This window comes from Stigmatopora argus, chromosome 14, assembly GCF_051989625.1.
Source record: "Stigmatopora argus isolate UIUO_Sarg chromosome 14, RoL_Sarg_1.0, whole genome shotgun sequence".
In the NCBI taxonomy this organism is placed as follows: domain Eukaryota; kingdom Metazoa; phylum Chordata; class Actinopteri; order Syngnathiformes; family Syngnathidae; genus Stigmatopora; species Stigmatopora argus.
The window spans coordinates 8,087,930-8,102,201 of record NC_135400.1 but is presented as its reverse complement, the minus strand read 5'-3'; the positions used below and the strand labels follow the sequence as shown (position 1 = coordinate 8,102,201).

Genomic DNA, 14,272 nt, shown 5'->3' with positions numbered 1-14,272 from the left:
AGTAGTAGTAGAAGTAGTAGTAGTACTAGTAGTAAAAGTAGTAGTAGTAGTAGTAAAAGTAGTAGTAGTGGTAGTAGTAGTAAAAGTGGTAGTAGTAGTAAAAGTAGTAGTAGTAAAAGTAGTAAAAGTAGTAGTAGTAGTAAAAGTAGTAGTAGTAGTAGAAGTAGTAGTAGTAGTAGTAGAAGTAGTAAAAGTAGTAGTAGTGGTCGTAGTAGTAGTAAAAGTAGTAGTAGTAGTAAAAGTAGTAGTAGTAGTAGTAAAAGTAGTAGTAGTAGTAGTAAAAGTAGTAGTAGTAAAAGTAGTAGTAGTAGTAGTAGAAGTAGTAGTAGAAGTAGTAGTAGTAATAGTCTGTAAAGTACATCAAGTATTCCAGAGTCACCCTCTGTAGTGAAAGAGCAGATGTTTTCTCCGCTTTGAAACCAAATCAATAGCTGCTTGTGTCAATTAATGACACTGTCAAATGGATTTTTCCACTTGCGTCTAATTTTAGCCTCTGTAAAGAATGAAATTCAAAAGCCGTTGTTTTTTTTCGCTCAGTCATTTTCCCTGCTACTGAATTTGCTGGAAAGGATTTGAAAAGGTTGGCAGAGTGCCTACTAAAGCAAGAAGAGCAATATAATCTATCACAAAACACTGAGTGAGCCCAAGTTATTGATCATTTTCTTGCAAGCTTTGAGAAGGACATTTTGTTGGCACAGATGAGACCTAGTGGGCTTAAAATATTCCATTTTGCAGGGTGTATGTGTGCATATGGAAAGTCAAGGTGGTAAATAGTATTTAGTGTGAGAAATAACAGGGGTCATCCTGATACACAAGCGCTCAAGATAATGAATCCCTCCCGATGCCTTTAGCGAAAACAAACATGTTAACTTTGGTTTCCAAAGACTTTCTCATGATGTAACAAACTTACGTTGCCTGCGCACTGTGGGCCTTTTCCATCAGGGCTCAGATATGAATTTTTCACAGGTTTTCTCATCCCAGTAGTCACACTGACAGCTGTGATTTTCACAGCAAGCTCACATTTTGTACACTCGCACCTTTTACTACGAAATCCCTAGCCTGTACACTGACTATCTTTACATACCCAAATATTCGGGTTAGTGACAGTTCAGTCCTTCCACATTTTCACTTGTCTGTAAAGTACCAGTTTGCATGCAATGACTAAAATTGGATCTTTACCCAAACTATTTCATTTGTAGATGATTGTCATCATATACTTCAGTATGTTAAGGGAGACAATCTCATTGTTGTCGTTGTTATGAATTCCTTTGGAGGACCATTTTGTTTGCCAACTAGAGCTGGCATGAATAATTCACTAAGTACGTATCCCCTAATTGATTTTCAAATTAGTCAACAATTTGATGGCAAAATTATGTTTATGTACCAAAATTGTATCCTAGAATATTTGTCTATTTGAATGTGTACAGCTACCAATGAATGACACACTGTTACCCCCAAATCCCACTTACTCTCACTCATGCCTGCGTCTTTCTACTCGGACCGCCGCCACCATTTTAATCAATAGAAGTTGGTCAATAAAACAATACGGAGAAGGTCCATTTTCTGCTCCGGCAACCTCCAGTTGGATCAAGTCTAAGAGTTTAGAGCCCACTAAATAGGAGTATTTATTCATTCATTCATTTTCTGAACCGCTTATCCTCACAACGGTCATGGAGGGTGCTGAAGCCTATCCCAGCCAACAATGAGCAGTAGGCAGACTGCACCGTGAATTGTTTACTAGCCAATCCCAGGGCACAGTAAGACGAGCAACCATTTACACTCGTACTCATACCTAGGGACAAGAGAGGGTTCAACTAGGCTACTATGTATGGTTTTGGGATATGGGAGGAAACCTGAGTACCCGGAGAAAACCCACACAGGGGAAACCTGCAAACTCCGCACAGGTTGTAACTCGCTGGGGATTTAACTTGTGATCTCAAAATTGTGTGCCAAATATGCAAAATACTCTTTCACCATGCCGCTTGCTTTTTTGTATGTATGTATACGTGTGTGTGTGTGTGTGTGTGTGTGTGTGTGTGTGTGTGCGTGTGTGTGCGTGTGTGTGTGTGTGTGTGTGTGTGTGTGTGTGTGTGTGTGTGCATGTGCGCATGCGTGTGTGTGTGCATGTGCGCATGCGTGTGTGTGTGTATATATATGTATATATGTGTGTGTATATATGTATATATGTGTGTGTATATATGTATATATGTGTGTGTATACGCATATGTATATATGTGTATACATACACGTGTGTGTATATATATATATACACATACAGATATACATACATATATATACATACATATATACACATACATATATACATACATATATACATATATATATATATATATATATATATATATATATATATATATATATATATATATATATATATATATATATATACACATATATATATAATACTGTCAGGAAAATTACATTATTTTGATGAGCCTCACTTACTCTTATATTGAGAAAGAAATACAAACCCCAATGCTTTTTAAAAGGTATTATATTTTTATGATTTTGCTGAATGTGTGTTATCAGGATTTTCAGTTCTCCTGCCTACCTATTTAAAAATGTCTTGGACAAATCTGATCAATTATTTTTTTTCAACGTGACCTTCTTAACTAGTATTAACTATACTAATGGCCCAATGTAATGTGCTTCAACTGGTTCATATAGTAGCATTTGAAGAGAATATCTCTCAGGAATTTGCTCTCTTGTCAGATGCTGCGTTCTTGGTGGAGTTAGTGTGGGTGTTTGTGTTTGGGCTCAGCCTACATCCACTGACCACATTTCATTTGAGAAGAAAGGAAATCTGTTTCATTTTTGCAAAGCTCCTTCTTTACTAAAGCACCTGGTATCTGATGAGAGCACAGAAGAAGGCAAATATATTGCTCTTTTTATTGCTTCTTCTGTTTTCGTTCTCGCTTTGGCCTTTTGAACCTGCTCAAAAATATTACTTTGCTCTTTTTCAACATTTTGCTTTCTCGCTGAACTTTGTGTTTGTTGTTTTAGACGACACTGAACCACAATCACCTCGTATACACTTGGTGTTACAATTTTATTATTGACCACAATCTGAGAACTGGTTTCCACTTGTTCAATTTTACAGTGTTTTCGGACAACTTTATATGCTGTACAGATAGTATTAAGTATCATTTAACAGTTATTATGCTTATTTTAAGTAAAATGTTAACAATAAAACACTAGTTAAAGCGAAGCACAATTCTCAATATCATTGATATTTTTTTTTTAAATCAGCCACCCGATGGTGCAGTGGTTCTTCCGCCTTAGTTTAGTACCGGCAGTCCGGGTTTGATTCCCACTCTGTCGGTGGCAGTGTTGACAGTGCACAAATAGTAAAATGGTAATACATTAGTTCATCTTAGGGTTAATAAAAAAAATACATTTAGGGTCACATTTGTTGCACCACAGGTTTGATTTCAAATGACATTTTTCAGTTTTTAATTCAGTGATTCAAATCAAACAATTCAAATTCAATGAAGGTTATTCAGTTAAAGTTGGGCAAGTTTAGAAATTTACATTCATTTTCTGATACTACAAATATCAGCCCTATAACAATGTCTTCGTTGATGTTTAATACATCCCACTCGCTATTTTTCTTCCAGAATAACAAAGTCCTCTTTAACATCCGGGTGGTTGGAGGATCATCATTTTACAGCTACTTATCACCACAGGACAATCGCCCACTCTTCCATCCTGCTGTTGACAGGTCAGTTCTTACTGTGAATCATAATTGAGGGTTAAATTGTATTGAGTGACTACTGTTTCTTCACCATACTGTGTTCTATATTTTGTGGTGAAATATTTGATCTGCATAGACTTAGGGTGCTAATTATGATAGCTGCTGAATTGATTTCTCTACTGTACTTTAAAAGTACCAAAAACGTTCAATTTTTGTGTATTTTTCAGTGTCATCTGGAAATGGCTGAGATTAAATGTTTCAGCGGTCATTAGTAAATTCGCAGATATGATTTGAATTAGCAGACTGTATTCGGCGAAAAATATATATTTTTTGGAAATGATAATGGCTGCATTAAAAATGAAAAAAAATCCATACATCATAAAACTAGTAAATAAATAAAACATTTAAAAAAATGTGGTGAAAGTCTACCTTACCACATTACTTTCAGTATCATCAAGTGAACATTTTACTGTGAGGATACAAACATTTGTTCTTTTCTGAGAGAGAACGATGATAGAAAGTATACATTTTTTGTTGGGTTCATTCAATTGTGTACCAGACGTTTTAACATATGATTTTTATCTGATTTCAAGATTTTTCTGAGCGACCACTTTCATGAACACTCTCTTGTTTAACAGTAGTTGAAAGGGTTAAACATGTCGCAATTAAAAGATATTAATAGTTAAAGTACTACAAAGATATTCATGGCTATGTTTCCTGTAAATGATGACATCTAGTGGATGAAATTCTATAGTTGGTATTTTCTCTGTGGCTACTTTTTTCCAAGTAAAACAAACTTGGAAATGCACAGTTCACACTGAAAGGAAATCGGTAATAAATTTGTTGCTGTCTTTTAGAGCCCTGAAACTGTGCAGCACAGGAGGACCGCCACATGTGAAGCTCATCATTGAATGGGAGTATAGAATTAAAGATTGGTAAATGGCCTTTTTTTGCTTTAGCGGGACATTTTAACATGAATCTTCAACTCTGTGTATTCTCGGTTAAATCCTATTTGCATTCTGGGTTGCAGCCTATTTGGTAACATACAGGAGGAGGTGGTGAAGGATGCGGACAGTGTGAGAAATCAGCAGCAACAGCATGTCCAACACTACAGTTGCTCCTTAGATGAGTGTTTTCAACTTTACACCAAAGAAGAGCAGGTAGGTTACTTCAAGTTATGTGCTAAATCATTTCCTATGTTTTTGTTGTGTATTGCAAAGTTTTTATCAGTGAAGATAAGAAACGAAAAATCAAATTGAGAAACATTTTAGTTAACTAATATTAACCAAATCCATTAATTTAAAAAAGAATAATTGTGTGTTCCCAGCGTTTTCAAATTATAGGAAATTAGAAATGACTGACTCACTGCTCATCCCATCAGACCTACAGTGAATCAATTGAGCCGCATCATAGATTTGGCACAAGTTTTACGCCGGATGCCCTTCCTGACACATCCCACATTAGCGGGAATCAAACCTGGGCTACCACAACGGCAGTGGGGAGCGCAGGCAACTGAGGCTGCCTATTTAAAATTCAAATAAAAAACACTAATCCCATCGTTTTCAGATTTTACCCCCAAAAGCAAGATGTCTACATGTTAAAATGACTGACAATTGAGTATATTTTAACCAAGGGTGTCAGACTTGGGTTGGTTCACGGGCCGCGTTAACGTCAACTCGATTTCATGTGGGCCGGACCATTTTAGATATAATATTTAGATTTTTTTATATATACAAATGGATTAAATGAACTGGATTAAAGTCCCTGAATATTCAGTTTTTTATAGATCTAAAACAATGTTTATTTTAGCTTTTTTTAAATATATTTTTAGATTTTACAAAATGATTTTTGAACTAAAAACACAGAAAATGTTTATTAAAAAATTACAATTATTGATTTAAAAGGGGGGAAATCTGGAAATGTTATATACATCTATACTCTTCATTTTAATTTGATCCTAAAACAGAAAGTCGGCACTCCTGATTTACTTTCCCGGGCCACACAAAAGGATGCGGCGGGCCAGATTTGGCCCCCGGGCCGCCACTTTGACACATGTGATTTAAACAATCAATCTAAAAACAATAACACCTCGGCAATTTGAACCTCTCATTACTCAGGTTCCATTACTTACTTCATTTGAAAAACTTAGGTAGCTTCTTTAGAGCTAGTCAAAATATTGAACATAACTTCATTTCATACCTTTCAGCTCGCCCCTGATGATGCCTGGAAGTGTCCGCACTGTAAACAGCTTCAGCAGGGTATGGTGAAGATGAGCTTGTGGACACTACCGGACATCCTCATCCTCCACCTGAAGCGCTTCCGACAAGTGGGCGAGCGGAGAAACAAGTTGACCACGTTCGTCAATTTCCCATTGGTGGACCTGGACATGACGCCGCACGTGGTGAACCGCAACCTCGGCACAAATCAGTCTCCGCCTCCACTTCAGCCAGGCTGGAAGCAATCCAGACGACCCGTCCTGGCTCCCCCCGACTTCTTGTATGATCTGTATGCCGTGTGCAACCACCATGGTGGGATGCACGGGGGTCATTACACAGGTCAGACACCAGCTTCCTCATCATAATATTTTGGAGGGTGGAATGATATGGTCTAAAAATAACATTTTCATTTTTTTCAGCATGAATTTGATTTATGTTATTTTCAGACCCCAATATTTTTTCGGAGGCAATACCAGCAAAACAGAAAAAGCACAAATCAAATTAATATTATATATATTTTAAATTCTGTAATGACCCAAACGTACATTCAAGATTTTTTGAGTTTAACTGAATTTTGTTTTTACTGTAACCGTCAGCCTTTTGTCGAAACTCTGTGGACGGTCAGTGGTACAACTACGATGACAGCAATGCTGAGGCAGTTCCCGAGGGTGACGTGTGCACACGAGGCGCCTACATCCTCTTCTATCAAAGACGAAAAACCATCCCACCGTGGTCTGCAAGCTCTTCAGTAACTGGTTAGACTTTGTTTTTCTGTTGTTCGCTTCAGCCTAAAGATATAAACAGTTTTGTCGCAATCACAATTGGAGAGTATTTTACTGGCCACTAGGGAGCAGTGTCTATCTTTGGGGGTTAAATAATAGTACAGAGAGGATTTTAAAAGTCCAAATAATATTAAATAGACACCATACAAACACTGTCCCATATTGTGGTTATTTGCCTATTGCGGCCGTTCTTGGTACCTATTAACTGCGATAAATGAGGTATTACTGTATTATGCAGACAAGAGTCATAATTATATTAAAACACTGTCTTTGGAATTTACTGAAGCTAAATGAATGTGAGCATTCGTGTGCATCTTTAACTACCGTATTTTCACGACTTTAAGGCGCACTTAAAAGTCTTAAATTTTCTCCAAAATAGATAGGGCGCCTTATAATCCAGTGTGCTATATATATGGGAAAAAATAAAAATGTGTCATTCATTCTTCCCACAGGCTCCACCAGCTCGACCGCTTCCGATCACTGGCTCGTGCGGCTCACGGGGGGTAGTGACAGAAGTGGCCTAGCGTCGGTAGCATCCAGTTCTGGAACCCCGGTGCCAATGCAGGCTCCGGAATCTACTGACCAGCCAGTGTTCCGAGAAGAACCTCGCAAAACAGCACACACAAGTAAATATATGTATCATCTTATGTCTCTTTGAATTGTGCATATAAACAAACAAACTAGAACTTGAACATTTAAAATGTATTCATCGATTCATTTTCTGAACCGCTTATCCTCACAAGGGTTGCGGAGGGTGCTGGAGCCTTTCCCAGCTAACTACGGGCACCAGACAGGGGACACCCTGAATTTGGAGGCCAGCCAATCGCAGGGCATAGGGAGATGGACAACCATTCACGCTCACACTCATACATAATTTATAATGTTCAACCAGCCTACCAAGCATGTTTTGGGGATGTGGGAGGAAACCGGAGTACCTGGAGAAAACCCAGCCCAGGCAGAACATGTAAAATTCACACAAGGTCCAAACCTGGGATTGAACCCTGGATCTCAGAATTGATATAAGAAATTTACCGTATTTTCACGACTATAAGGTGCCCTTAAAAGTCTTAAATTTTCTCCAAAATAGACAGGGTGGCTTATAATCTAGTGTACTTCATATATGGAAAAAAAATGTGTCATTCATTGAGGGGGCACCTTATAATGCGGTGCGCTTTATAGTCGTGAAAATACGGTAATTTGTGCGAGGGTGGACGTTGACTTCCCTTTTAAATGAATTTGAATGTTCTTCTAGTCTTTGACATTTTTGGAGGGATAGTGTGGCCCGATGTTTTTAAGTCGTTGACTGCCATGGATGGCGATAAATGTTCAATCCATTTGAATGCACTCATTCATTCACTTTTTTAAATTTGCCTCTTGTGCAAATGGATTGGATGCCTACTAGCGATGACCTCATTTTTACTCACAGCAGAAAGATGAAAAGAAGCACAATCATCATCAACACTGAATGAGTTGATGTAGAATTCTGTGGCTTGACTGAAAAAGTCGGAAACACTGGGCGAACATGCTACTAACATACTGGTTATTCTTCCCTTAGATGGATTTGAGTCCAAGCCATTTGTCCGTGGGACCCAGGCAAGAAGTGTTAGCATGAGATCGCCAACTAAGCTTAAGGATCCTTTGAGCAAAGTCTTGCCTCTGAGGTGGTCTTTCGGAGCAAAGGACCGTATCAAGCATTCGGTGGAGGCCCAGTCTGGGGAGCTCGTAGAATATCTGGAGTCTGGCCGCCGTCCACGATGCACCAAAGACCCCATCGTGGCACTGGTGGCCACTCCGCCGGAAAGGCATGCCCAGGGAAGAGCATTTGTGGGAGCTCAGGAGTGCAGCTCGCCAAGTGGAAGCAGCCTTAGTTGCACAGAAACATGCTATTCTCCCAAAATCCCAGAAGGACAAAGCAGGCCTGGTCCGGAGAGACTGCTCAGCAACAACGTCAAAGGCAGGGATGACGGTTCCCTGAGGGCAAGGTCAACTAATAAAAGAGGGAGACAGGAGCAAAGCAGGACTGTGGATCTACAATTTCAGAGAATGGCCATGTTAGGGATGCACAATAGCCACAGCGCACCTCCAAGTAGAGATTCCACACTAAGAAAAAACAAGGTCTATTTCAGTGGGTGCAGCAGAGCCCCGAAAGAAACAATGGACGTACAAAGGGGACGGGAGGATCAGAGCCAGGAGAGCCTCGTGGCCTTTTTTAAACCGGCTTTCATTCGGAAAGACATCCCGAGATCCCCGCTAAAGGATCACGAAAGACGTGCTAACGGATACGGACATTTAGGAAAGCTGGCTAGCGGCGATTTCACCAAATTGTCGCTCTCCAACGGAATGCTGACTTCGGCGGCTAAAGAGGAGCGAAAGGTCAACCTTCTCCCCTGCTGCAAGGTCCAGCTGTTGAACGGACAGGCCTCGTGTTACGACTGCGCCGATATCAAGCGAGCGCACAGCTCCGGCAACATTCAGACCAAGCTGGATGGGACCATCCACCGATGCGCCTCACTGCAGAGAAATGGCAATGTTACGGTGCCTAACCGTGTCCCACTCTCAGACAAGCCTAGTTTTGCCACCTTGCAGAGGACACGATTCAGTTCCACCTCCCTGGGTAAGTAAGGACATTTTTAAATACAGTAATCCCTCGAATTTCACAGATAATGCAGACCAGACATGGCCGCGATTACCCCTATTATTATGACTACACGTTTTTGCACCTCTACAAAAATACAAGTACAAATGCCCAATTACCTGAAAGTGTAATTATTAAATGTTACAGTTGTAGGAATATGAAAGGACTCATGTAATTGTGAGCTTGACGTTTTTAAGAATATTTTCTAAATGATTCAGGAAAAACTATCGTTAAAAACGTTCACTTTAAAGTTTTCTAAAAATGTGGATTGTGATTCATCAGAAGGCCCTTCATAAGGAGTAAGAAAAAAAGCTAAGAATATGAAAATAACTAAAAAAAATGCCCATTTGAGCATTGGATGCTGACATGAAGGTCTGAGTTATCAATTTTTAAGGACTTTCAAAAGGCAGATCTGCCTCATGGCTTCTTCAGCCATTTTGTCATATTTTCCTATCTTATATTTCCCAAAATTTGAAGGGGAAAATAATATTAGCCTTAGTTGATGTTAATTTATAGTTTGGGAAAAATTCTGAAATATTTAAGGCACAGTCAAAAATAAAAATGTTCAGTTTTGACCGAAGTTGAGTGGCTTACAATTCGCAATAGTTTGATTTATAATAGTAACTCATGGAAATCTTATTCAAATAAAGTTTTCATAATGAAGCATTGGTTGGATATATAGTTAACAACAGGCCCAAATACAAAATCTGAATACATTTGAATTCAGTGTTGTCTTAAAAATACGAAGGAATACAATTTTCTATTTTGAGAGCTACAAGCCGTCGTCGGATCTTTTTAAAAATTATTTTATTTTTTTTAAATTTTGCTTTGACTTTGAACAAAAATGTGATAGGTGAGCGGAGTTTGCTGTCAGTAAACTCAAGTCACTTCACAGCACGCAGCAGTTTGGCATTGTGGAAAAAAATAACTAAAAAACAGGCCTCAAGCTGTTTTATGCCATTTCCAATTAAATTTGTTGTCAAACTAGAAGTACATCAAAGACAATTACACGTTATTCGTTTAAAACAGGCACATAGTCTTGCCATCTGCTAGTATAATCCTAATAAAATGGGAACGACATAGCTAACAAATAATTGAATTGAAATGAATTGAATTGGATGCCTTTATTGTCTTTATACAAGTATAATGATATTTAAAGCTTTACTAGAAAGTGCACAAACAACAACAAACAAACAGACAAATCATCAATAAATAATAACAATTACTAATAATAAATTATCAATAAATAAGTAATAAATAAATAAGTAGTTAACAACATAAATAAGTAGTGAAGTGCACAAATAACCAAAAAATAAATAATCAATAAATAATAAAATAATAATAATAAATAAGTAATTTATATGTATATGTATAAGATTTATGTATATGCATAAATACTGTAGTTTAGTAAGTTGTATATCTTCAAACAATGTTTGCCATTCTTTTTTTGATTGAAGTGTGTTCATTTTAGTTGATTAAAAATGACTGTTACTAACTAATGCATCTATTTTTCATCAGTGCCTCTGTGACATCCCACAATGACTTGCAGACCGAGACATCAGCCACCGAAAACATTGCTGGAAAAGTGTCATCACTCCTCTGTTTATACAGTAGTACTGTTACTCTTTACCTGTGCGTGTCTTAAACTAAATCTATGCAGAGTTGAATTACTGAGGTGAGTTACTTACTGTCATTCATTGGAATTGTGTCTTAGCACTTTTGTCTCCTGCTATTATTACTGTATGTCATTTTAGAATACAGTGAACCTTTGCTATTCCCATTCCAAAAAGGGTTTATAATCACCCCTAGATGAGGGAAATAAGTATGTTTGTGAGAATGAAATCCCTCAGTTCACTTTAATGTAGTTCCAAGGCACAAAGATCCCAAATGATGGTGCCAAAGTCATTTGGTGGAAGCACAAAAAGAGCAGTTTGAGTTTTTCACCAAATTATGTAACCCTAAATAATTATAAATTATTATTTTTTTAAATCTGCTGACAGGCAAAGATGACGAATTAGCAGGAGTTTACTATATTTTAAAATTTAAGGTGTGTACCCACAGTATACATAGAGAAAAGTAGATTTAAATTTAAATTCAAATGCTTTGTTGGGATCGTTTTACACACTGAAGAAAATGCACTGTAAATTGGCTGTTCAATCATGATGTTTATATAATATTGCACTTTTATAGAACCTACTTTCTTCGACAACTGAGGTTGTATGCCCTTCCAAATTTAGGTTCAGTATGACACTGTTCCGAATTAAACTATGTGTTTGTTTGTGTTTTTAAGTGACACATTGAATGAAAAGATGTTGTATGGGGACATAGTGATGAATTGCAACATATTCAGGAAATTGCTTAGCTTCCAACTTGGTTAAAGATTTAAAGTTCACACACACACACACAATTGCACAACTGCAACAAAATATATTTAATTTTTTTTTTTGCACCTTAGCAGTGTGTGTTTTGTAAAATGTAATATTTATAACGCAGTTAGATTAATTGAAGTTCCACCTCTGCTTATAAAAAATAAGTGGAAGTAGCAATGTTTTAAACGTGTGAAATTTAAAACCATTTTGTACAAACAAATGATAAACAATGAAAATATCTAATGGTAGTTACAGTTAAACTTCCATTTGAAAATTAAGAAAATTATTAGGACAATATTCCGATTGTTATAAAGTAGGAAGAAAAGCACAAATTAAAAGAGCCTCCTCAAAGGTCTAAATTAGCCATTGTCATATGTCTTCTCCTTTTCTTTCTTTTTTTTTATTTTTGTCTTTTATACGTTGTAAAAGCATCACACTGAGAATTTCACTATTTGGGAATGTGAAGGAGCGACCCGATTGGTTGCCACCGTTAACTGTAGAGGAATAATCTCTCTTCATCAAAAGGAAATGAAGAATGTTTATAGATTATATTTTATTACTAACTTTTTTTAAAGTCTACATTTTGTACTGACATAATATTGGAAGTGTTTCATCTTGTTTTTAGAGGGGGCGTGGTTAAACTGGACACAACACACTTTAAGTCCCTGTAATGGACTTTCTATATTAGCTTCATGTACTGACATTTTCTGGATTTCACATTAAACACATTTCCTCACAAATGTACGTTTAGCAGTACAGTTATTTACAAAAATGCTTAAGAAATAATGTCTACTATCATATCTAAAAGTATGTAGTAGTATGATTATTGTGGTATTCCAAGATTTCTCACTGAATGTGTACAACCGTATGTTTTTTCCTCAGATTAATGTTCTAAGGAAGGTTTTTACACATCTGTGAAAATGTTTTAAATTACTTTTTTAATCATAGACTAAATTGGCGGCCATAAGTGAGACTGTGCCCATAAAAAGTTATGGAAAAACCGATGACAGATTTTAGTTTTGTTGATGTGAGGTTCATTTTGGGGGGAAAAATGGTTGAATTCCATTACATCCAACTTTATGGCAAATGGTTGAATTTATAAATGATGAATTCATCATTGGCTCTGCAGTTATTTTTACTGAAGCCTAGTTACTGTCCACAATTTAAGCATCAAATAAATCAGCGGAGAGGGGTTTCTGCTTGGTTCCAGACAGGTTTCAACGTCACCAAACTGGCTTGATGGTGGTGGCTCATGGTGAGTAATGACAAACATTATCGTGTCCTAGTTCTGTAAAGCCATGGTCAAATACTGTTTTTTTATAGTTCCCCTGAAAGTGTTATACACAAAACATATACTGTTGTTACATTAGTATTGTGCAGTGCCTTTCAATTTGCACATTTAATTTCCCTCGGGTTTTAATGTGAACAATTCCACAGAAATAATTGGCAATACAGATAAGAAAAAATATAAACAAGCATATTTTACAAGTATGTCTCATGTTTATGTGATCATTTCTTACTAGGCAAAAGTCATATAAAGGAATGAACAACCAATTGATACATGTCGTCAGACACATTTAAGATTTTTTTCTATAGATAAGCACCAAACAATTTTGAAATTATCAATTTTCTGTTAGGATATTTCATCACCTCATGTAGTTAAACAAATAGTATTTTCAAATATTTTCAAACTCCATTCGTTGAGGATACTGTAATTTATGGTGGCTGATTCAATGAATGCAAAGCAGACTTAAATCTTACCACTAGGTAGCAGTATTGACAATGTATTTTTTTTGTCTGTCCCAGCTGGACCTCAACTTTAAAAACGATAACAAAACAATACATCATTACATCTATAACCTTTTTTAACCTAACTTACTAATGACTGTGCCATTTAACAGTACATATAATGTATTAAATGTGGCCCTTGAACATGAGCACTGATGTACATGCTGATGCTCATCCCATCGACCAACACGGCCATATGTGGGTGACAGTTCTGTGTTGGTGTGGTTTTTCAAGGGGGTGGTGTCGGGGTGGGGGGCGTCGAAGCGGAACAGCCGGGGCGGGCGGAGTTTTAGTTCCCACAAACGCAGATTGACATAAACGGATTAAAACGTGATACATAGACATCTCAGTGAGCAGCTAGGGCCGTCCCTGCTATGCGTTGCTTTTTCCGCCATATTGTGTGATCTCGTTATGGTTTTATCGTAATCTGTCAAAACAAAAATAAACAAATTAAATCTATTTTTTAACTCCTAATGCGACTACTCTTAAAACTAGATTTGTGAATGTGAGGGGGAAAATGGATAGGGATGGGTAGGGTGGTCTTTATTTTTTTTAATCTGACTTTTTATATTAATATGATTTTAGTTGGCATCAAACCAACAAATGCACTATTTCAAGGATTCGGGTAATGCTTACATCTCCTAATGTAAGTAAATTGTGGTTATGAGAGTTTTTTTAAATGATAATAATCTCGATAACCTTTGATCCCAGAAAAGGAGTAAAATACTTTTTTAAAGATACCTTTATATATCTCCCCTTAATTGGCG

The 14,272-nt window shown here is 37.1% G+C and overlaps 1 protein-coding gene across 3 annotated transcripts in view; it reads left to right on the top strand.

Annotated features, from left to right (window-relative positions):
* usp43b (ubiquitin specific peptidase 43b) overlaps window positions 1-12,457 on the top strand; it is a 64,196-nt gene extending 51,739 nt beyond the window's left edge. For all 3 annotated transcript variants that reach the window (XM_077619656.1, XM_077619657.1, XM_077619658.1), the window contains 8 exons: window positions 3,639-3,742; window positions 4,573-4,650; window positions 4,746-4,875; window positions 5,922-6,270; window positions 6,528-6,686; window positions 7,166-7,339; window positions 8,269-9,327; window positions 10,867-12,457. In XM_077619656.1, coding sequence (XP_077475782.1) covers window positions 3,639-3,742; window positions 4,573-4,650; window positions 4,746-4,875; window positions 5,922-6,270; window positions 6,528-6,686; window positions 7,166-7,339; window positions 8,269-9,327; window positions 10,867-10,877 — 2,064 coding nt within the window. In that variant the 3' untranslated portion in view covers window positions 10,878-12,457. The remainder of the gene's footprint in view (window positions 1-3,638; window positions 3,743-4,572; window positions 4,651-4,745; window positions 4,876-5,921; window positions 6,271-6,527; window positions 6,687-7,165; window positions 7,340-8,268; window positions 9,328-10,866) is intronic.
* The last annotated feature ends 1,815 nt before the right edge of the window (window positions 12,458-14,272 follow it).